We start from the raw sequence: 25,943 nt of genomic DNA, 5'->3' as shown, positions 1-25,943 counted from the left end.
AACCGAACCTTCCTTCATGAAGCCAGCCCTGATCGTGTGGCAGAGAAACAGGCACTGAGATGATTGTACCCACAGGGAATTCACATTGGAGACATGGAGGAGAATTCAACTTGTCTTCCCTTTTAGTCTGGGAGCTCACACTACCAGCTGATAAAGGTTAAACTGAACAGGTGAGTGTGGTTACACTTGGGAGTTGAGCCTGGAAAGGCCATAATTAGGGCAGAGGATGAAAAAACTGTGCAGGGTTTGTTACCCCACCCTGTGGTAAGAATTCTTGGGTGGACCCTGAGATTCACATTTCCACCAGAGAATGGCCTCTGCCCAGTCATAGGGTTGGGTGGATCTAAATTTCTTTTGAGTAGATACCACCTGACAAAGTTCCTAAGTTTTGATTAGAGTTAAACCTCTCTGGAACTTATCATTTAGAACTCTGAACCAACCTCAAGCTGATAGACTATCTGGGCATAATTCCAATTGACAAGTACTTCCCATCTGTCCTACTTTACACTAATGAGAAGGTAAGCCAAGACCATTCAGCCAGTTTCTGTTCAGGCCACTCCAGCATGCAGGTTGGTGAGCAACAGAAAAGGAGAAAGAGTTTGAAAATCCCCAGTCCTTTGTCTTTCTAAGGGATACATAGCCCAGAAAGAAATGGAAAGCAGAACAGTCTGGCACAGTCAGTGAACATCCATTCTGTACAACAGTTTTGACAACTAACAATAGTTTTGTTGTTAATTGCTGAACTCACCATTCCTGTTTCTGTGGTAATTAGTGTATTTGATTTTGTAGTAGGCACCTGGTATTTATTTGAATGTTGTATATCATTTTCTCCCTTCTTTTTACTGTTGTTGCTTCTATTTATTTCCCCCCCTCTCTGTGTGATGCTGGGAATCTACTGTTAACACTGACTTCATGGAGTAGAAACTTGGCTGCTGAGCTACACTCATAATCAGATACATCCACACCCCAGCCAAGAGACAGCACACCTTGATCTACACAAAACTAGCCCCACTCAAATTTTATCAAGATTTCAACATGTACAATAGGGGAGAGAAAACTCCAAACTGATGACCAGTTCTCAAGTAGGAATGGCTAGGGGGCCCTCATGTCCCACTAATGGACACCCGTACTCCTAGAGCAAACAGAAGGAAATAACCTGAAGTCTGAGGACATCACACTTATGAAAGGGACTCAGTCTAGATTATTCACATACCCTTTTGGAGTATACAGAATTGTGCAGTCTAGAACAATTGCAGACTGTGCATCTCATATACCCTGCTGTATAGAACACAATTGTCTGATCTATAGGAAGGCCCCCACACTGTGAGACATACAAAAAAAAAGTCCTCAAGCTCTGACACAATACATACTGTATCAAGTTAAACTAGTCATAAACTAGAGTAAATTTGGAGCCCCTCTAAATGAAGAGAAACGTGTTCCTGTTGAGAGGGAAAGCAAGAATCAGGTGCTAAGTCAGCAGTTCTCAAACATTTTGATTTCAGAATCTCTGTATGCTCTTAGGAATTAAATAGGTTCCCCAAGGTAATTTTGTTTATGTGCACTACAGTTATCAATATTTATCACAGCATAAGTTATACCATTTTAAAATAATCTACCTAGCCAATTAATAACTTATTGGCTGTTAACAGAAAAATATTATTTCAGAGAAATAACTATTTTCCAAAATAAAACAGTAAAGTGAGAAGGCTGCAACTTCTTTACACTCCACACTTTGTCTTTTCTTGTCTGTTTTGTTAAAAGACCTATGGATTTTTGTATCTATTTCTTCAATTAACCTGTAATTTTGATTGAAATAAATAAAAAAAGGTTAGCTTCACACTGGTATGTAAGAGGAACTACTTTTAGTAATGTTTTTGGATAATTGTGGGTATTTATCTTTGATACTACACCAAAATTACATGTTAGCTTCTTAAAGGTTATTTGCAACTGTTGATGAACTTTTGATATTCTGTTGAATTAAAATCCATAGATGTGTCTACACATCTGTCAGCCAAATACACAAGTCTAAATAATCATAGTTTCTATATTATTATATCTATATTATATTATATTTTTCCATAATCACAACAAAATTTCTGAGTTTACTACCAAAAATTTATACTTTACATGGTGTTTCAACCAAGTGCTTACTAAAGGTGAAAACACTCACACAAAGATATGTCACAGTTTCAGAAAGTGGCTGGAAAAGAAGACAACTTGAAAACTTCAAAAGGCAAGAAAAATATCTTTTGGAGCTAGAAAACAAGCATAATATTAAAATGAAAGCTTTGACAGCAAATGGGTTTATTGGGTATTGATGAATTGACATAGTTCTCAGAAATATATCACTTTCTGCACAAATAATCATAATAATACAAATAATGATTTTAGTTTGAGGCTTTGTATTACTTCATATGTAATACATATTTAAATAGACTCCATATGTAAGGTTGCTTCTTCTAGGAGTGTATGATAAACTTAGCAGAGTTTATAAACACCAATCCCTACATTATAAGTTAACCAAATTCATCTCATGTTTATTCTTCCCTGTTTGCTTGTAAACTTCCCAAACCTTTCTCATTTCTATGTCTGTAAAACTCAGTTTATAATTTATCACATTCAGTTTTCAGTTTTCTAAGTTACATTTATTTTTGTGGGGATGGGGATACAATTCAGTTCATAGAGTGCTTGCCTCGAATGCACAAGGCCCTGGGTTCAATCTCCAGCACTGCAGGTAAAATAAATAAATAAATAAATAAATAAATAAATAGATAGATAGATAAATACAAAATAAATATTAAGTTTTTTTTTCATTCACTAGGTGTTTGATTTCTCAAGGAGAGGGGCTGTTTTCACTGACAAAAGGCTCTGAGCAAGATCTTTATTTTTTATTATCATCATCATCGTCATTATAGTGATTTCACAAGAAAAAACAGAAGGGAAGCATGTGATATTTATGGGAAGAGGAATATGCAGAGAATAAATCCTTTGGGAGAAAATCCCAAGACGTTAATGCCCAAGATGCCAGCAGGGAGGTTTAAGAGGATTCAGCTTATTTTTCTTCTATTCATTATAAGATGAGATTTATTGAGATCCAATATTACACATAGATAGAGCTGTTAGCAAGAAAAATGAATATAAGAGGCTTTGAGTATCTAGAATTCTGTCTGATCATTTTATGTAAGGAATCATCTTATCTCTGAGTTTTGGATATCTCCTCTGAACAGAAAGCTTTATTCATTCTAAGATACATACAGAGGGAAGTGCAGGCCAAAATGGCATAGACTAAAAAGAAAGAATGATGTTAGGTAAAAATTTTCTTACAGAAGGAAGTTGAGGTCCCAGGAATGGGTGAGTGAGAGTAACTGGGGAGCCTCTTTGAATTTAAGTGGTCTAAAATAACAGAGTGGAATGATAGGTGAACTCATATATTACAAAGACAGGAGATAAAGAGAAGAAGGAACCAAGGGAGAGAGAAAATAATTAGGTGAGTAATCTTTAAGTACATGTCAAGACCAATACTCATCAAAGTAGCAGATTGTATTACCAGTGTTAATAATAAGCCAGATTGCAGTTAATGTTAAATCATTACATAACTTTGTAGTATTATTTTTAGTGGAGGAGGGATTGTGTTATTATCCTGGAAAAAGATTTGTAAACTGAAGTGTAATGTATTTGCTTATGTAGTTTCACATGCATACATTCCAGATCCCTGATTACATGCATCAGTTATAATGTATTTTCCCTATGTATATGTTTTCTGAAATTAATCCTCTTACTTCCTCTAAAACCATTTCATTGAGTAGAAGGAAGATTTAGTGGGTGGATGAGCTATGAGCAAAGGGAGAAATTGTGGAATGAAATTGACCAGATAAATTCCACCTTTCTGTATATCTGTAAAGCACCAACTAAAAAACATAAACAAATAGAAGGAAGATCAGTAGAATAGAAGAATGGTAATAGGAAAAAGGAGGAAGGGAAGGAAAAATTATGTACTGAAGACTGAAATGGAGCAAGTTATATTCCGGTATGATTATGTCAGAATGAACCCCATTATTATGTGTAACTACAATGCACTGATAAAAGAAATATTGAAAAAACCCAATTCCATTTAGAACATTCTCCTATATCCATGTCCATGGAATGTATCTTCTTGCCTTTTGTGTTGATTCACCATCATATAATTAAATTTTAAATACTATTTCCAGTGCTAATGAATGATTAATAACATTTCATGGGGCTGGGGTTGTGGCTCAGAGGTAGAGTGCTTGCCTAAAATGCATGAGGCACTGGGTTCAATCCTCAGCACCACATAAACATAAAATAAAAGATATTGTGTCCACCTATAAGTAAAATAAATATTTTTAAAAACTAATCTTTCAAGTCATCAAGAGGAGGATATATAAAAAATGAATTGTGAAACGCTGACCCTATATGGCTAAAAACAATGTACATAGTTCACTTTCACATAGTCATGTGCTCTGGTAAAGTGGGGAAACCTTGTTTTGAGTTATGCATCACATTCAAGGCAATGTTATGTGTAGACTACAGATTGGAATGCTTAAAAAAATGCTAACCTGACCTAATAACATTGACAAACATCAAAAGCATAATAAAACATTAGTTAATTCAGTAAATATATAGAAATCTCCTGGAATGTGCTGGACACTGTTTTACGTGCAAGGACACATGGCTAGGTGCCAAGGGTAGCACAGGGTAAGCCTGGCCCCTGAATTCATAGTGTTTCCAAGATTTCTTTGCAGTTGAATTTAATAAATTTGGACCTGGGCCAAATGAACATATATGTGTTTCCAAATAATGCTTGTTGAGAGTAGTTTAAAACTTTCCAGATGAGGACATGAAACAGGTTGGTCAAGGAATGTAAGGATGTATTCAAGGGAGTGACTATAAAGATAACTCATGGAACCAACCCAGATGCCCTTCAACAGATAAATGGATTAAAAAAATGTAGAATTTATACACAATGGGATATTACTCAGCATTAAAAAATAATAAAATTATGGCATTTGCAGGGAAATGGATGGCACTAGAGCAAATTATGCTAAGCAAAGTTAGCCAATCACTAAAAAAACAAATGCCAAATGTCTTCTCTGATATAAGGGAGGTGACCCAAAACAGTGTAGGAAAGAAGAGCATAAGAAGAAGATTACCACGAAACAAGGAAAAGAGGAGGGAGAAAAAGGGAGGGAGAAGGGGAATTGCACGGAAGATGGAAGGAGACCCTCATTGGTTCACAAAATACACATAGGATGATGTGAGGGAGAAGGGAAGAAAAAAAGAGAGAGAGAGATAAGTGTCACAGTAGAATGGGTAGAGAATAGTGATGGGAGGGGAGGAGGGGGTGACAGGGAGGGCAGCAGAATACAACTGACACTAGGATTGCTGTATGTATACATATGGATGTATAACCAATGTGATCCTGCAATCTGTACACGTGGAAAAATGAGAATTCATACCGTATTTGAATCAAATGTATGATATGTCAAGATCATTGTATTGTCTTGAGAAACTAATAAGAAAAAAATAAAATAAATAAAAAAATTTAAAAAAGATGACTCATGGAATTTAAGGTAAGGAGGAAAGTGACTGCACAAGGGAAGAAAAGATTACTGGATTTTAGGGGCTGAAGACTATAGAACTTAAAATATTAGAAAGAGTGATGAAATCTGTCAGTGGCAGTTAGAGTTAGGATGCTTGGCATTGAGATGATGGAGGGTTGGAATTATTAATAATGACAAAATCTAGTGTTACAGTAGGAGAAAGTGGCTAAGGTAGGATGCAATGATTACCAGACAAATGAATCTTATGGAAGAGGGTAGGGGAAGTAAAAGATGTTCAAGAAAAGGGGCAAGCATAGTGCCTGTTGGAAAATACTGTGGCACATTTGTGGAACTGAAAACTACCCAGGATGATCAGATCTGAGGAATAGTAAAGGTCAACTGCAGAACTAAGCCACAGATAGATCCTGGAGGGTTTGTAAGCATATTCAATTAGAAGATATTAAGTGATTTTTACTTTTTTTAATGTCTAAAATGCAAAACAGCAATATAAAAATATAGAATGAAAGTAAAAAATGGAAATAAAGTAGCTTACTTAAGTTTAATTTTAAAGTTCAATTATTGAAAACTTGACCCAAATTGCCTTAAAGGTAAGCAGCTGTCATAAGATGCTTCTTCCAGGAAAATTCTTTTTTTTTTCCAAATTCTTTTTTTTTTATTGGTTGTTCAAAACATTACAAAGCTCATGACATATCATCTTTCATACATTTGATTCAAGTAGGTTATGAACTCCCATTTTTGCCCCAAATACAAGTTGCAGAGTCTTTTTTTAAAAATTGTAAATGAAAATAAACTATATAAATAGAGGTTAAAAAAATAAATAAATAAATAAAAAGTATTCTCAGTAGATATATGCAAGTTTTTACTAGTTATTGTTCTGTATAATTTTATTAAAAGTAAAATTGAAAAAAAAATGAAGCTAAGAATTTTCTTGTATGTCATAAATTTCATGAGCACTGGTCTTTCCTAAAGTGCACTCATTATTAATTTTACTTTTGGGCATTCACATCATCCTATCTGTAGCATAGTATCCTTTCTCTAGATTAAAAAACTAATTTCAAAAGCTATTCAAGGATTACTATAGGGAAAAAATTAACAATATATAATTATTCATCCTAGAAGCTCAAGTGGTTGAAAAAAATGTAAGTTTTAAAATATTGAAGATCTTTTGAATAGCAAGACTTAATTAAAGTCTTCAGAGTTTATTTTACAATTTATATTTAAGATGATACAATATGGTGTATTATCAATGAAGTCAGGTTTTCATTTCCAAAATAAATATTGTAAAACTTAAAAAAAAAGAAGATATTAAGTGTTCCAGATAGAGATGTTACGTTATAATATTTGGACTGTTTCCAACTTTTGAATATTATGAATAAAGATTCTATAAACACAGATTTTTGTGAGAATACGTGATTTCATTTTTCTTTCTGGGAAAAATGCCCAGATGTACATTTATTGGTTTACATAATAGATTCATATTTAATTTAGTAAGAAACTGACACACTTTTCAACATGGCTGAAACATGTTACATCTTGGCTAATGTTAAATTTGTGATCTACTTTCTCTGTATCCTTACTAACATTTGGTGTTGTCACTATTTTTTTTTTATTCTAGTCTTTCTGACAGATGTGTGGTGATATCTTTCCATTATTTTAATTTGCACTGTGCTAATAAAAAATGATGTTGAACTTCTTTACATGTGATATTTTGCTATCTGCATATCATTTTCTGTTCATATCTATTTTTGTGTTTTACTGATTGTTTATTGGCCTTTTATGTTTTTATAGTGTTGAATTGTGAGAATTCTATTAAACATGTGGTTTGTGAATATTTTCTCCCAGGCTGTAACATATCTCTTTCCAATCTTTTAGTGGAGTGTTTTGCAGAGCAATATTATTTTTGGGGGGGGTGGTGAAGTCATTGTTTAAAATTTCCTCATTATGGGTCATGCTTTTAGCTTAAAGTTTAAGAATTCTTCACCAAGCTCTAGATCCTGAATATTTTCTTTTGTCTTATTTAAGAAATGTGTGTTTTTTACATTTAAATATAATTCCAAGATTAACTTTTATTCATTTTATTTATGAAGTAAAATTTGAGTTTAATTTTTATTTTTTTTATTGATATCTAATTGCCTTGGCACCATTTGTTCAAAAGACAAATGTTGAATTATTTTGTAGTTGTTTCAAAAATTGAGTGTATTTGTATGTACCTATTATGGGTACTTTGTTGTGCTCCACTGATCATCCCTTTCTCTATACTATACAATCTTGATAACTGTAGCTAAATAATAAGCTTTGATAATGAGTAAAAATATTTCTTTTAATTTATTCTTCTTCAAAATTATTTTAGTTCTTTTCTCTTTACACATGAATTTTAGCATAATCTTATCTAGCTTTACAAAAATATTTCTGGAGTTTTGATAGAAATTATATTAAACCTGGATCCCAATTTAGAAAGAATTGACATCTTCAATCCATGTTGAATCTTTCAATCCATGAACACAGCATTTTCTTTTATGACATAAATCTTTGATTTCTTTCATTCATGCTTTGAAGTTTTAGTGTGCAACTTGTGTACCTGTGTCATTAGATTTACACCAATATTTTAATTTTTTGAATGATTTTAAATTAAGTTGTGTTTTAAATGTCAATTTATTCATTCATATAAAATGAGATTGAGTTTTGTGTATTCGTCTCATATCCAGTTATGTTACTGAACACACTTATTAGTTATAGGAATTTCAATGTAAATTCCTTGGGGTTTTCTATATAGAGAAATATATAGTTTGAAAATAAGTGCCTTTTTATTCCTTCATTTTCAATATATATATATATATATATATATATATATATATATATATATATATATATACACTTTCTTGCCTTGCTACATTGGCTAAAACTTTGCGATCTATGTTAAAAAAGAATGGTGAGAGAACGTATTCTTTCCTCATTCCTAATGTTAGGGGAAGGCATTTATTTGGAGGATTTTTAATAGATGATTTTTGCCAAGTTCACATAATTTTCTTCTATTTCTAGTTTGCTGAGAGGTTATTTTTTTAAATTTTTGTATCATGAGTGGGTATTGAAATTTTTCAAAAGATTTTCTGTCTCAACTGATATAATTTTAACTCTCTTCTAATATAATGGTTTTCACTGATTGACTTTCAATTGTTGAACCAGCCCTGTATACTGAAATAAATTACAGTTGGCCTGTATGTGTGTGTGTGTGTGTGTGTGTTTCTTTTTACACTTTTGAGACAGGGTTTTGCTTTGCTGCACACGTTGATCTGAAAACTGCTGGGCCCAACCAATTCTTCTGCTTCAATCTCTTAAATGCTGTGATTAGAGGTATGTGTCAATGTGCCCAGCTATAAGTTCATTTTATACATTGCATTGTTTACTAATATTTCACTGATAATTTTTTCTATTATATTCATTAGAGTCATTTTTTCAATAAGACTCTCTGACTGACCCAGCACTGTTTATGAAAAAGAACATCTTTTGGTCACTTCAGTGTTTTTGTAACAAATTATATGAATATTTGTGTGTGTGTGTGTGTGTGTATGTGTGTATGTATATGTGTGCCTTTGCTTTTGAACTTCCTATTATATTGTCATTTGTTTATTTGTCAATCTTTGCACAAGGTCCACTATGTCCTACTTACTATAACTCTATTTTAGATGTTGATCTTGATATCAGATGGTGTGAGTCCCCAGGTTTATTTTGTTACTACAAGGTTGTTCTATCCTTTGCATTTCCATGTAACTTTTAGAATTTACTTGCCAATTTTGTTTTTTTAAAAAATGTTCCAGGGGCTAGTATTATGGCTCAGTGATGGAGCGCTTGCCTAGCATGTGTGAGGCACTTGGTTTGATGGTCAGCATTGCATATAAATAAATGAATAAAATAGAGGCCCATCAACATTGAAATTTTTTTAAATGTTCTGGAATTTTTATGGAAATTACATTGACTGTCTAAATTAGTTTTAGAAGAGTTTTAGTTGTCATTATTTTGTGTCTTTCAATCTGTTCATGAATATATAAAATTATTCCTTTCTTTTATATAATCCTTATTTTTTAATACTCTTTACTTTTTCAGAGTGATGTTTCATGGTTTTCTGAATAATGGTCTTATAGAGATTTCTGTAGATTAATTCCTATGCATATGTTGTTTTTAATACTATTAGAATATCATTTAAATTTTATTTTTATTTTGTTGCTAGCATATAAAACGTTACTGATTAGTGCTTAATATGTTCATATTATAGCAAAATACCAATTATATGGGAATATCATGTGTAAAAATGATAGTTTTCTTTCTTCTTTTATAATTTTAAAGTCTTTTATTATTATTTTTTCTAATAACTCTAATTCTAATGCTATACATGAGATTACGGTCAGGTCCTATACATATAAAAAGTTCCCTTTATCCATACCTGATCTATTCATAATATGATGTTTTTATTATTCTAAAGTCATTTTATGGATGTACTAGGTATGTTGACCTTCCTTAATTGTGTTTTATGTAAACCAGCTTTATATTTTTTTTTCCAGTGCTGGTGATGAAACCCAGGATCCCTGGCATACTAGGCAAGTGCTCTACCACTGAGCTACATCCCATCATTTTGCTGATCTTAAACATTACTGATACTGTAGTTCACCCCTAGATTAATCCAAATAGTAAACTTGCTTAACTTAAGCCACACTGTTTAAAATTAAGCATTAGAAAAAAATAGCTAAGTATTTTTTTTTTTCATTTGCTTTCCAGAGTGATGGAGAATGTCACTACAGTGGATGAGTTTCTTTTACTCAGCCTGACCAGTGTTCCAGAGCTTCAGCCAGTCTTCTTTGTGATGTTCTTAATTATTTACCTGATCAACTTGGTTGGAAATGGAGCAATATTAATGATTGTGATTTTGGAACCCAAACTTCACTCTCCTATGTATTTCTTTTTGGGAAACCTTTCTTGTCTGGATATTTGTTATTCTTCGGTGACACTGCCCAAGGTGCTTATGAACCTGCTCTCCACTCGCAGGGCCATATCTTTCCTAGGCTGTATCACTCAGCTACACTTCTTCCACTTTCTGGGAAGTACTGAGGCCATCTTGCTGGCACTGATGGCCTTTGACCGTTTTGTGGCCATCTGCAACCCACTTCGCTACACTGTCATCATGAACCCGCAGCTGTGTGTCCTGTTGGCAGCTGTGACCTGGTTCTTTAGCTTCTTCAATGCTCTGATGCATTCTGTCATGACTGCACGCCTAGACTTTTGCCATTCTCTGAAACTTAACCACTTCTTCTGTGATGTGAAACCCCTCCTGGAACTGGCCTGTGGTAACACAGAACTCAACCAGTGGATTCTTTCTATTGTCACAGGGAGTGTATCCATGGGAGCTTTCTTCCTCACTCTCCTCTCCTACTTCTACATTATCGGCTTCCTTGTGTTGAAGAACAGGTCCTGCAGGATACTCCATAAGGCTCTGTCCACTTGTGCCTCCCATTTTATGGTGGTGTGTCTCTTTTATGGACCTGTGGGTTTTACATATATTCGTCCTGCTTCAGCCACATCCATGAGTGAGGACCAGACAGTGGCTGTCATATACAGTGCAGTCACCCCAGTGCTGAATCCACTGATATACACCCTTAGGAATAAAGAAGTGATGTTGGCTCTGAAGAAAATATTTGGGAGGAAGCTATTTAAAGATTCTCATTAGCACCTAGGGGACTAATGAGACTTACATCTGTTTTACATTAAGACTTCCATGGCTTTACTATAATAAATGATTGTTTACTTGATTTCTGTTTTTCTCTCAGGAATTTTGAGCATGCATTATATCATGCAGTGTAGTAAGTTCAACAAACATAGGAATGAATGAACCAAATTCCACAACTCATAAAAGTTAAATTTCAATGTGGTGGAAGAATATAATAAACATACCCATAAGTACACCTTACCAGGGTAATTACGACCAATGGAGACTAAAATAAAGTAGGTTGAAAAGGGAAAAATGACAGTAGGTACCTGATATATAAAAAAGAACTTGTCTGGTTTTGTCTTTGGTTCCTAGTATAGAGCTTCTAAAACCCTAGGAAGTTCCCAAGTGGCAGCAGTGTCTTGGTTATACATGAACCACCTGGATCATACTTGTTTATCCTCATGTCATGATTTGTCATGGGCCCCAGGATATCTTAGGATGGGGGCTGACCATGCTTGAGTGATTATCCATGTCATTGGAAATTCAGGGCTTTGAATCATGGTGATAGTATCCTGACCTTCAGGAGAGGAGGAGGGAGGCTAGAGATTGAGTTTAGCTATATGGTCAATAATTCAATCAACTATGCCTATGTAAGAAAGCCTAAGTAGATACTTGACACTAAAGTTCAGGCATGCTTCTTGGATGGCAGTATTGTCCATAGTTTTGAACACCAGTGTGCCTGAAGGGTAATGTACCTTAACAAGACAGGAGGTGTGTGTTTGGGACCCTCACAGAGCTTACTTGATGTATCTCCACTTTGTGTATTCTTTTCTGTTATAAAACTGTAATCATAAGTATATCACTTTCTTCAGTCTGTAAGTCACTTGAGCGTGTGCTTAGAGATCTCCAAATTTGTAGCCAGATGTTCATGGGTGAGGATGATCATTTATGATCATGAAACCCACATTTATACCTGGAATGAGAACAGTCTTTTAGAGGAATGTGCTATAACCTGTGAAATTTGGTCTAATTTCAAGTAGTTGTTATCAGAAGTCATTAAAGTCTGTCACTCTTCCTCTCTTACACAGACACCCTGACAACCAGGTTAGAGGGACCTCCCCCGTATGTGCACATAGGTGTACTCCCCCATATCCATAAACAATTTTAATTCTTCTACACTTTTCAACCATATGTGATTCTGATAATATGATGATGCTGGCCCACTGGCATGAGCTGCTTATTGGTGGAGAGAAACACTGTATTTCCTTAGAGATGCGATTAGCAGAAAATTTGTCCGACAAAAATGGATGAAATTATTGAAGCAAGCAGGAAAGTTGGAATGACAATCAGGGAATTTTGACCTACATGGTTTATGCTAATGACAAACTGATTATGGGAAAAGTTCTATGCAAACAAGTATGAATATTGACTGCTTGCTCTGTATCAGGAGTGGATGAGCTGAAAGATGTTATTAACTAATTCAATGGAAAAAAATCACAATTCCTTCCTCACTTAGTTTCTAGTCCTGAGCCAGTAATCAGAGTCTGTCAATTGATGGAGATGCAGGGTACTTGTGAAGGAAGACCTGCAGTGCCACAGAAAGAATATATAGTAACAAAATTTTTCCTAGTTTTTGTCCAAAAGAGAGCTTTGTCTGTTTACCTGAATGACTGCACACTTTGGAAAGAGAAATATTCAGGTCTTTTAGAAGCTTTGGTTACAAAGCTTTAACCAAGAAGGCAACAGATAGCACAGATTGTTTTTATGGTCTTCGGTTAGACTGGAGAGTGGGTGTTGCTGCATTAAGATCAGGTGATAAAAAGATCACTTTTCTAAGTCCACCTCACAGTGTGTTCACCATTTCCACAGGACAACACTAGCCATTTCTTGGTTTCTGACCATAGAACTGAGTTGCCTATACTTGGTAGTTGTCATGAGTGATTTGGTGAATGCATTATTTTCAGCACTCATTAGTAAGAAGGATCAGAAGTACTTTGTACTTTTTTGAGATGAACAACAGTCCACATTCACAGTCTTGTCTCAAGGCCATATTAATTCTCATATTAAGTCAGAGAATTAATAATCCAGTGGGCTATTGGTCATCTGAAAATTGAGTCAAAAACATTACTGGATTACTAAACATTACTGGACTTATTGAGATCGAAGGGGTGCAAGCTTTCATAAGAAATATGTACTCCACAGGCAGAGGGATCAACTCTCTTCTAACTGGTGAAGAGTTTCAAAGTGTAGAGTCATCTGGAGAATGTTACACATACTTTTTAATGAAAAAAACAAGTCATCAAATATGGCACCTTCTATAACCTACAGACATTTTTGAGTTCTGGAGGCAGCATAAGTCATATTTAGGAGTACTTTTTTAGCCCATTTATTGGATACTTAGAAGACCATAAACATTGAGTAGAGCCCAGAATCAAAGAGAGATTTTCAGGCAGTCCAGATTCTACACAAGTGACCATATTGTATAGAGTGATAAGATCTAGGAGATTCCACAGTACTAGTATTATCTGTATGGATAAAAATTCCATGTCCTATCCCAGGAAAGAAAGCAGGAAGGTTTGATCTTGGTCAGCTGTTGTCCTTCAATTGCCAAGTGCTTCAACTTTAAGTGACAAATGGAGTATCTGTGGGGACAAAGAAAGAAGCTATATGTGGGCCCATTTGCATAAGCTATATCTCAGCAAGGTAATCTAGGTACTACTCCCAAGTATATGACCTACCTGAAAGCAGAGAGAACAAGCTTAGCTTTGGTTTCTTCCTACAAGGTTTGTGTCAGCACCAGTTTCTGATGGCTCAGGGAAGGTCTGATGTGTATTATAACACTTCACAGCAAGGAACTCACGTTTCTATGTAGTCGCTGGTGTTATCAATAGATATTATTACTTTGTTCCTGCTACATAGTTGAGAATATAAGAAGGGATGAAAGTACAAGTGGCCCATAACATTATTACTTATTTTCTCTTGGGTGCTTTGTGCCTCTTGTCTTGCAAGTTTAAGTTCAATGAAAGCAGAGGTTCTAAGAATGACAATGTTTCCACCAGCAGATACAACATGATTTTCACTAACCCCAAAACTATAGATGTTATCTAGTCAATTTTTACTATTCATATGGTGTATCAGCAGACAAAGATAATGATAATTGACTTTAATTGTCAGAGGTGATAGAATTACTACTGCATAGTGGGGATCACAGCAGTATACTTGAAATCAGGGGACCCAGTGTTGAATCACTTGAATTTCTGGTGTGAGGTTTAAAGCAAGAATGACAAAAACTAGCATCCATAGAATAATAAGGGAAAAATAAATAGTGGTTCAGGTCCTTTGGATTACAAAAATAATAAAATAAGATGAAAGCCTAGATAAACAGGAGTGCTGGCATGGTTAGGGGAGTTTAAATTAGTGGTATAAGAGGGAAATTATAACTATCATTAATGACCTAAGGTTCATCTGTAGGAGTGAAGGCTGTCTTTCTACCTAAATGCTCTTTTCTGTTAGTGATTATTTTCCCCTAGAAATTGGTGCCTTATCTATATTCTGAAGAATAAGTGAAGTTAAAATTAGGATCTTAATATGTCTCTGAGTGATTCAAGTGGAGAATATGGCAAATTCTATTAATTCTCTCCCTATATTCTTTCAGAAATTATAATTATTAATAACACCATTTTGCTTTGTTTTTCTTTTACTCTCAATATCCAGTAACTTCATTTTTTTTTAATCAGAGGATATACCATGGAAATCCAGAATCTACACTTCTTTTACATCAAAAGGGATGGACATGCCTGTGAATTTATCCTCCATAAGAGATAAGCTTTAAATAGTGAGTGACAATGTGGGATATAAAAGCTTCATTTCCTGATAGGACAACTTTGGGATATGACTCAAACTGTCACTAGAGGGATTTTGTATAATTTTGCTTTATACTAGACCCTGTATTGGTCTATTTTATCTTTGGAATCTTTCTAAGTTTTCTCTGAAAACATTTGCTAATATATAACTTTCTAAATTTGAACACAGAATGCATCTTGATGTGGCACCAAGTTGATTATGGTTAGAATGTGGCAGGCAGAAGAAGGTCCAGCTTCATCTCAGGACATGTCTTTGTGATTTTTAGTTAAGTCTATTGATGAATAATTTACATATAATAATGTACCCACTTTAAGTGTACACTTTGATGAAATTTGACAAATATATACTTTGAGGGAACTACCACCTCAATCAATATTTAAAATATATTTTTTTAAATACTGAGAAGTTTCCATATGCTTCTTTGCAATCAACCTCCTAACCTACCCCAACAAAACCTCAGGTGGCCACTAATCTGCTGTCATTATAAATTTGTTTTGCTATTTTACAACAGGAAATTTATATTTGGGTTCTTTCATTCAGCATGATGCTCTTGAGATTTGTTCATGTTGCTACTTTTATTAATCATTTGTCATTTCTAAATTTTTATACTTTTATTTTTTTGTTAGAAAAAGATTTAAGGGCAAAATCAGGGAACACATAAGTAATAATTGCAGGAAGCAGTTGCCATCTAGAGCTAGGCCAAAAAATAAGGGAAAAAGAGACCTGCAATAAAAATGAAGACACGTGGAGGAGAAGCACAGCAGAGCTAATGTACACAGTTCTACCAGGGACTGCACCCAGCTTGGGTTGCTCCTAAGGAACTTGGAAGAGGTCCCTGTTGTGATGAGGGCAGCAACAGGAAAATGTTATTAAATTGCTTTCAATCTACTTTTGTCCTCAGAACTTCACTGGTTATTCCTATTAGAAGAAGTTTATGCAAAATCAAATGGCAAATAATGAAGTTTTCAGAACTCAATCCTAAGTATCACACAACATAGAGAAATGTAGCTCTAGAGCACAGAGACTATAGTTAATCAATCATCACAGACTCTTATATTTCACAGGTACAGGTGTTACCTGACACACTACTGCACCCTGGGAGAAGAGGCTAGGCTCCATTGCATTCATCCACAAACATTTGTAGTCAAACTGTTAGGAAAACAGGTTTTATTCAAAGTTGTCTTTGAAGGAAAATAGAAGAAATATTTTTATTGTTGTTGTTTCAATTTTTCATTTTAGGAATTTTGGGGGGTGAGGAAAGCTTTTGAAAGAGAAGAGGTGGCAAAGTGAGATGAAAGATAGGAAGTGTACATATGCAGATTTAGTTAGTGTGTATTAGGCAGGATAGGACAGGGAGAAATCTCTGTTCTTAGCTTCCTTCCAGTCCCCCAGGCCAGGATTCAGCCTGTTTAGCTTTCATTTTCAATATGAGGAAGTGAACCTCAATTTTAGAGGGGCCCTTAATTTCAGTCTGTTTCACAGGTAAAGAATAAAGCATACAGAATTGATCTGCAATTCATTAACACTTCTACTCAGAACCACAACCACTTTGGCTCTTTTATCTTTGGCAAAATTAAGATACATTGACAAGATTAATTTTGAGCAGATTAAAAAATTTTGCAATCTTTCTAGGAATGAAAAAAATTGAAATATTGGTGAGTAAGCAGTGTCTACCACAGTCCTCCCTGAGCTGAAGTATTTCTCTAATTCTGTGTCAGTCTAGGAAAGCAACCCATGCTATTCAAACCACTTTGAAAACAGGCTTATATCTTCTTATGGAAGGGAAACCAATAGAAAAAGGACAATCAAGAAATGATAAGGAAGAGATTAGAGACTTTGATGCTGTTGGAGAATCCAAGGAGCTCTGGATTCTTGGTTTGGATCACACTCTCAATTATTTTTTAAAAATTATTTTTCTATAGATATAAGGTGACATTAAATATGAAAAACTATATAAAACACGTCTAGTTGAGCAAAGCAATACACTTCTAAAACGCAAACATAATAAGGTAGAAGAGTGAGCACTGACAGGTTCTGGATGGTCTTTAGTGGTCATGTTAGTCAAGATATTGCATCTATTGTTTAATAGCTAGCTGGAGCTACCCAAGAAGTGGGCATGGCTGGACTCCAGGATGCCATAAAAAGCCACTGAAGACATCTATTGAAGTGAATACTTAGTGAACACAATGAGCAGGGGATTACAAATATTCGGGGATCTTTTGTCCTACATATCTGATCTCCTTCCATAGCCAGGGGGACATGGTCTTGGATTATCCTGAGATTGAAGATTTAGGATTATCTTCAGTATAGTAAACATTTTAGTACCATTTTACCATTTTATATGTAACTTATGTTTTTAGGCAGTATTTAGTAATGAATAATGGAATAAAAAACAGTAACATAGTAGGGTCATGTTTTTTTTTTAATTCTCTTTAAAACCAATGAATAATCAAGTAAATTGTAGAACAACAACAGGTGTACTAACCCTGAAAATAAACAGGTGGAAACAAGGCCAATTAAAAATATGTCAAGAAGAAAGGTCTGTGGGGCTATTCTACTGGGATCATTATAAAGGAAGTATTTATAGCTATGAGTTTCTTAATGTATACCAGAAGGGAAATTTCATTAGTAGCACAGAGGCACTAAAATAAAGTTTGCCTGGTGGTCAACCCCAGCACTCACGTTAACTTAAGTTGGACTTGTGGATGAAGTCCCTCTGAATGGGATGGTGTTGGAATAGCTTTCAGTCTCAGCTAGCAGTTATGAGCAGCTCAGAAGTGCTTGAAATATCCACCTTCCTTCAGGCCTGACAGGAGCACCTGCAGGATGGGGTGAAACCACATTCTCAGCACTTGTTAGCATTGCCAAACTGCCCGGTCAGGAAACTGAGAGTCAGGGCCTTCAGGGCATAAAACCTCTGATGCAGGAAGGGCTAAAGACCCTTCCAGATTGCTTTCTGCCATGACAGAAATATTTAGAGTTTCCTCACAGTGTGGTTGTGTTAGGCAGAAGATGATTGGATTATGGATAATGTCTTGCTTATGTATGATTGACAGGCATGCCCCATTCGAACCCTATAACAGTTGTGTGCCTTCCAAAATAAAAAGAGCTACTGGATGTTGACCTGAGGCTTGTCTCCAGCCAGTTCTCTCACCAGCTCCAGGAGTCTATGTGTTGATTATGCATGTCTACTCCTCGCGACAAGGTAGCCAAGTGACCATTGACCACAAAGAGACTCAGGAACACGTTCAGGATGGTCATCATAACAGTAACTGAAAGGACAAAAACAACCCTGCTCAACATGAAGGAGGAGTTAAGTGTCAGGATGGTGATGATTGTCGAAGGTGGACACCCATTTTCCTGGCAACATCAAACAGTAATAAATTTGGAAGAAGCAATATGTTTCCTCCACCTGGATACAATTCACTCTCTCTTGTGAGTGTTTTTGTTGTTGCCTGAACTTACTTCACTTAAGATAAAATTCTCTTGCTTGTCTTTTTGTGTCTGACTTTACATTTTCTTTTGTTGGAACACAAGTGATGAGACTTGAAGCTTCCTGTCCCCATTTACTCATGACAACTTTGTGTACCTTAAATATATAAATACAATATTTAAAAAAAAAACAATTGGGTTTGGAATCGGATTCTATTAATAACTACCTGCATAATCTCAGATAAGCTCCTTGTTTTCTGTACTTTTTATTTTTTAAATAAATGGGGAGAATCCTTTCTCACAAGATTTCTGGAAATACTAACATAAAGGTATTTTATATAATACAAAGTGCTCTGCATTGTTCACATAAATATTTTTGTTAAAATTGTGACAAAATTTTGTTAAAATATTATTAAGGTTTATGTGATGTCTGAGTCTCTTAATTCTTTCACAAAATACTATGACAAGGACAAAATTTAGTCAAGCTCTTTGTTAGATTCTAACAAGGATAGACTCTAATCCAGTTTCCAGTAATACATTTCTCATTTCTGCCTGACAAATCATCATGATAGGCTTTACTGTTCATATTTCTAACACCATTCTGTTCATGACCACTTAAGTAGTCTCTGAGAAGAGAGGATTTCCCTACAACTCTTCTCTTCTGAGCCTGAGTCCTCACTGGAATTGCCCTTAATGTTATTATTGTCAATCTCACCTTTTGCTACATGTACCTCAAAACCTTTCCAGCCTTAACCCTCTACCCTGCTTCAAAGCTATTCCACAATTTTAGCTGTTTGCTATGGAAATACCCCACTCTTGGCACCCATTTCCTTCTCAGTACATTTGTGTTTCTGTAACAAAATCTTTGAGACTGGGTAATTGAAAACAAATGCATTTTTTTTCCTTCTTCTCTTTTGGAAGGATGGGAAGTCCAAGATCAAGAAACTGGAAAGTTTGATGCGGATGAAGACTGCCCTCTGCTTGCAAAATGTCACTCCAGAGGAGACAAATGTGTGTCATCACATGGCAGAAAATTGGAAGGGCAAAAGGTATTAGGACTCCAGCCACTAAGGTCATTCACGAGGACTCCACCCTCATTACTTTATTAACCCCCCAAAGACAACATCTCTTAATACTATAACATTGGGTCTTAGGTTCTAATGTGAATTTTGAGGTGGGGGGACATACATTCAATCCATAGCATATGATAATATAAAATAGATACTATTTGTGCTTATTATATTAGTGTCAGTACTAATATAATAGACCATTCTCAACTAAATATGATATTATTTTGTTAAATTTACAGTAGTGAAATGTCAGGGGCCGCCCTGCACAGAGGCTAAGCACCACCCCCATCAGCCTTGAGTGATGAAGGTATTGAACTGGCAGCACAAGCCACAAGCTGTGTGAGAAGCAAGTGGGCCTTACCTTTGCTGGGCAAGGAAATGCTTCATCTCTGGGTTTGAGTGTTACCCAATGGGATTGGACAACCCCACTTTTCTGTAACATTATCCCCTGCCTTATTTGCTTGGAATATTCTATGGAATGTCTTTTCCCTAATACATAGAGGGCTTCCAGGTGCGCTCGCTCTCTTGTTCTCTTGCCTTCCTACATAGAAGAGGACCCCTGAGTTCGCAAACCCTTCCCAATTCCACTTAGTGAAAAAGGTACTTCCATGTCAGTGTGGTCTTTTCGTCTCCGCCCAAACCACGCAGAGTGATCTTGATTCATGGAGCTCAGGCTGTGAGTCATAGTGAAAAATGAGAAATTGGAGATATTAAGCATTTATCTTAATGTTATCTTGTCAGTGAGAATGGGCTGGGATTACAAACCTCAAAATTCTGATTATAAATCATGCTCTCTAAGCTTTTACTTTAAATTTGGAGACTCTAGAGAAAATTGAGTATGAAATCAAGTAATTTTAAAATTCAGCAGTTTAACCCAGATTATTTAACAGTAGTGAAAAAGACAATCTTAAAGTGTGAGGTTGGAAGTTGTCTTTGGGACAGGAGATAAAGGAATTTGTTTAATTCTGAAGGCACTTAAAAGACATGTTCTCAGCAGCCACAGACCACAGCAGAGACCAATTGCATCAAATGCTTTTGTTTCCTGAAACATTAGTGCACTGTGATACACTGACAATGGTCATGGATTTTGTGGGAGAGCCAGAGCCTAGCAGTGTCTGTGCAAGTAGTTACATTGGAAACTGTCTATTAGGGAGTGGATAATTGTAGTACATTATGGTACATGGCATGGGACTGCATTTAGAAAGTAAGTAGGCAACTGTGTATTAGACAATTATGTGCTACAAGGTAAATGGGTCCACATTTACATCCACAAGGCTGTAATACTTAATTGTTTTCATTGTTGGGATTATTTCCTTTGAAGAGATCACTAATGCTGCAACCCACACCAAATTTCTTATTAAAATAATTCCCAGAAGTTATAACTTTTCTAAAACTTCCCTGATGTTATTAACAAAACTCTGGCAATTAAAAAAAAAAAAAAAAAAACTCTGACTCTGCAAGGCAGGCTAGGTAAGTAGCAGCTTTTAAAGAATTGTTCATAATAAGATGTCCCAGTGGGAAGCAAGCTCATGACTTGCAGAGGATTCACATGTTTAACAATGAGAGAGTTAACAGTTGAAAAGGAAAATAGGGTTTTTAAAACCCTCCTAGGAGTATATTATGTCTCAGAACATAAAACCTCCATAGCACGCTGTAATCGTTATAGCACACATTGACATATTTATAATTTATACATTGAGTTTGATCTGTCCTGTCAGATTATTCCCACCCCTTCCTCATACTGGGGATTGAGCCCAGAGGCACTTTTTCACTAAGCTACATCCCAGTCCCTTGCCCCTTTATTATTATTTTTTTTTAATTTTAATAAGGAATATTGCTGAATTGCTTATGATTTTACTAAATTGTTGAACTTGTGATCCTACTGCCTCAGTCTCCTGAGTTGCTGGGATTCCAAGTGGATGCCACAGTGGCTGGCTCAAATTATTCTCATATTGATAAAAAGTCCTATTAGGAAACAGCCTCTTTGTTCCACTGTTTAATTGGGCTAGAGAATAAATTCTATGTATGGAAGTAAACCCATTCATTTTTAGTCAACTGGCTGTTGATAAAGCTGTTAAGAGCATGTGCTAGAGGGTAGTTTTTCAATAAATGGTTCTGGGAAAACTGTATATTCAAATGAAGAAAATGAAATTATATCCCTCTCTCTTACCTGGTACAACAATCAACTCAAAGTTGATTAAAGACTTAAATATAAGACATGAAACTACAAGAAGAAAACATAGGAATGTTGAAAATCTTTTGGATATAATCCAAAAGCCACAGGAAACAAAAGTGAAAATAAGCAAATGGGATTATTAAATGGAAAATGTTTCTGCATGGCAAAGAAAACAACACAGTGAAGAGACAACCTATAGAATGGGAGAAATGTTTGCAAACTATATATTTGACCAAAAGTTGATATGCAAAATATGTAAGGAATTCCAAAAACTCAATAGCAAAATTTAAAAAGATTAATAAATGAGCAATAGACTTAAATAGACATTTCTCAAAATATACACAAATTTCCAACAGGTATATGAAATATTCAACCTTACTACTCATCAGGGAAACACAAATCAACACCACAATGAGACATCACCTCACTTTCTCACCTGGGTAAGAATAACCATTATCAATCAACTAAAGATAATAGGCCCTGGCGAGGATGTGGGAAAAATGGAATCTGTTCACGTTGTTGGTGAGAATGTAAATTATTACATCCATTATGAAAGAGTGTTGAAATTTCTTCATCAAAGTAAAAATAGATCAACCATAAAAGCCAGGAATCCCACTCCTGGGATATTTCCAAGAGAAATAAATCTATCTGCACTCCCATGTTCATTTCAACACTATTATAAAAATGGAAATGACCAGTGTCTATCAAATCATGAATGGATGAAGTGGTACCTATAAACATCAGAATACTATTCAACTATACAAAAGGATGAAGTCTTGCCATATGCAACATGGATGGAATTAGAAAAGGGAAATGAGCCAGGTATAGAAAGACAGATACCTCCTGATCTTACTCATGTGTGCAATCTAAAAAGTTGAACTTACAGAATTTAACAATAGAATGGTGATTGTCGGAGTCTGGGAGGGTAGCAGGAGATAGAGATGAACAAAGTTGATGAATCAGTACTAAGTTAAACAAGAGCAAGATTTTCTGGTGTACTATCACATAGTAGGATGTGTATGGATAATAATTATATGCTGTGAATTTCAAAAAGCTAGAAGAAAATACTTGGAAAGTTTTCACTAAAGAAATGATAGGGTTTGAGAAGAAAGATTTTCTTTAGCTTGAGAAAACTATATGGATGTTGTAAATTTATGCATCCATAATTACAAAAGTGTCAGGCTAACTTTTTGATTTTTAAGTGCTTAGGTTAATAAAAAACTATTTTTAGTCACCATGGAAAATGATGGAGAAAGAGATTAGAAGGTTAGAGTACTCACTCCAATTACTTTTAAGATTTGCTAAAGTGATGGAAATTAAATCATATTTTAATGTTATTATAATTTAAATAATTTTGAATTTAGGAAGGTGGGTATACACTCCTTTATTAGTCAACTGTTTTCCTTTGTGAATTTTTTCTTTGCCAACTTTTCCAGTTTAGTTTTCCTTTTTATGCTTTATGAAAGTTCTTCGCAATTTTTGGTAACCCATTATTATCATGGTTATCAATGTATTTTGAAAAATACAGTCTGGTAAAACTTCATCTTTTAACTGTGGTTTATTGTCTTATTTATATGCCTTTGAATTTATTTGTAGCAAATGTTAATCTGTGTGATCAATTTGTTCTATGTTTATATTCTGTTTCTCTTCATACCTGTAAATTTAATATGTTTTATCATTCTGTTCTTTTTTCTTACCTGGAAATTTTGCATTCTGCTTTCTTCTTTCATCTTTTAGCCTGAAATTATGATTTGCACCTTTTATCAGTATAAAGACTTTAAAACACTTTAACACTGTAGAAACTCAATTTGTTTCATATGCTATAAAATATGTATTCATTTTTAGCACCAACAAATTTTAATAATATTTTATACAAATTTTATTTAAAATTTTCAGTCATTGACTTTTTTTTATATTTATCTATTCTTAAAACTCAGAATTTCCCCCTTTTCTTCCAATTAAACTATATTCACAATCTCTTTTAAGTGAGGGTTTACTGGTTTCAAGTCTTATGATTTATATTTTGTTCGAAGATACACCAATTCTATTTTTTATTTCTCTAGGTGATGATCCACATTGCATCCAATAGTTATTAAATTTCCAAGGCCAAGGCTGTGTCCTTTCTTTCAAATCCTTGTTGTATTTCTCTTTTAGTGAGCAACGTAAAGCTCTGCACAACAATTACTGAAACTTTGGAAAAATTCCCTAAAATAATACAAAAAATAAAAAAATCAATACTTTTGGAGAAAGAAAGAATAGATAAAACAAGGTCTCCAAGAGGAGATTCTCAAGGCATTTATGCCTGGGACACCACTTGTGAGAGTCAGAGGGTACTCAGCTTATTTATTTTGTTGTCAGACCGTGAACAAAGCCAAGTCTTGTGTCATTTATTTTTACACTTAATTGTGTGAAGTTCATAACAAGTCTTTGAGCAACCAAAAATCTTTATTAATTCTATTCAAAAAGACAATCAAAGCCTTATAACCTGATTCTTAAAATTACTTAAGTACAAAAATATCTATTTATTGCAAGATACAAAAAGAGAAAACAGTAAGGTGAATTGGTCAGGGAGAAGATATTAAATTGGAATTTTTTTTTTCTTTGATAGAAACAAATTGAGACCATTAAATGGGTAAGTCAAAGTACTTTGGAAAACTTCTTGAATTTAGGTTATGGAAATTACCAGATGGAACAAGTGGGTTTATGGCACAGGACATCAGTTAGAAAATCTTGGAATTTACTCATCTATTTAATCACTTTTTGTTTCAAGTAGATATACCTGTTTACCTGTCTACTTGCTTTTACATGTAGGTGTTTATAAGTGTTTTTTTTTTTTTTGTGTGTGTGTGTGTGTGTGCATGTAAATGGTTAAGGTGAATAAATAGCTACTGTATTTGTTTTAATATTTTCCATATACTGGAAATTAAAATTTTCTATGTACTAAAAATTAAACTATTAAATTTCCCTGAGCTCATTTAGTTGGAGTTTCAATACTGAAATCAATATCCTGGTAAATTATGATTTTTGACATATGCAAACACATCTAAAGAATAAATTCTGGGAAGTTGAATTGCTAGTTCAAAGTATATGAATATTTTCATTTTTGATAGTTATTGCTAAATTGCCCCTTAGAGATTGAGTCAATTTATATCCCCACCTGTATTATATCACGCTTAAGCAAATATGGTGCATTGTCAAACACTTTGATCTCTGTTAAAATTGTATATCATTACATTTTACTTTGCATTTCTATTTTTTTTTTTCACTTTTTTTCTGGTGAGATTTCTTCTATTAAGGAAATTGTGACTTTTGGGGCTGGGATTGTGGCTAGATGTAGAGTGCTCACATTGCACCCATGAGGCACTGGTTTCAATTCTCAGCACACCTACAACTAAAAAATAAATGTTTTAAAAAAGAAATCATGACTTCTTGTTTTTTTTTATTTTCTTTCATAAGGCTTAGATTGTAGGGAATTTATTAATTAATTCTTTTGATTAACGTAGAGAAATTGTACATATTCATGGGATTTAGTGTAATTTTTCAATGCATAGATACTGATCAAATCTAGGCTCACTCTAGCCACTGTCTTTCAACTGCCCAATCTCTTGTAATCACTATTTTATATTCATGTTGTTTATATTGATTGACTGTTTTTTTAGAAGTGAGGAGATTTGAATCTAAGCTATTGCCATGCTCCTACTCAGAAATAATGTGTTTCTATTAAGTCCATTAAAAAGTGTTTTCTAACTTTACTAATATATCTTTGACATGCTTTAATTAGATATACTAATTGTAATGACATAAATGAATCTAGAGTTAAATCTTGTTGCTTTTTAATATATTTTATCTGACTCTACCTTAATTCTGATGAGCTGCCTTTTAGGTTTAACTGCACAGTCTGAGTAGCCTTTTGACTTCCATGCATCGGACATCATATTAACTCAGAACTTGTCATGTACTTCCATATTCCTCAGTTATGCTTCAAATGAATTTACCTCTGAAATGGTGTTCACCACAGTTTATTATTTTTTTCCAGGTCATAAACTTCCTTCATTTCACCCTACACAGTGTACCAGGATATGTTTGCTAATTGTCACTGTCATCTTTTCTTCCCTAAAATA

General features: G+C 34.5%; 1 protein-coding gene across 1 annotated transcript; it reads left to right on the top strand.

The window, feature by feature from the left end:
• The first annotated feature begins 10,356 nt into the window (after nucleotides 1-10,356).
• LOC124095287 (olfactory receptor 12D3-like) lies at nucleotides 10,357-11,298 on the top strand. The gene has a single exon (XM_046448449.1). The coding sequence runs from the start codon at nucleotides 10,357-10,359 to the stop codon at nucleotides 11,296-11,298; it is 942 nt and encodes a 313-aa protein (XP_046304405.1).
• The last annotated feature ends 14,645 nt before the right edge of the window (nucleotides 11,299-25,943 follow it).

This window comes from Marmota monax, unplaced genomic scaffold, assembly GCF_021218885.2.
Source record: "Marmota monax isolate L192 unplaced genomic scaffold, Marmota_monax_Labrador192_F-V1.1 WCK01_AAM20220418_F8-fsc00534, whole genome shotgun sequence".
Lineage (NCBI taxonomy): Eukaryota > Metazoa > Chordata > Mammalia > Rodentia > Sciuridae > Marmota > Marmota monax.
This window is presented reverse-complemented; position numbering and strand designations above follow the sequence as displayed.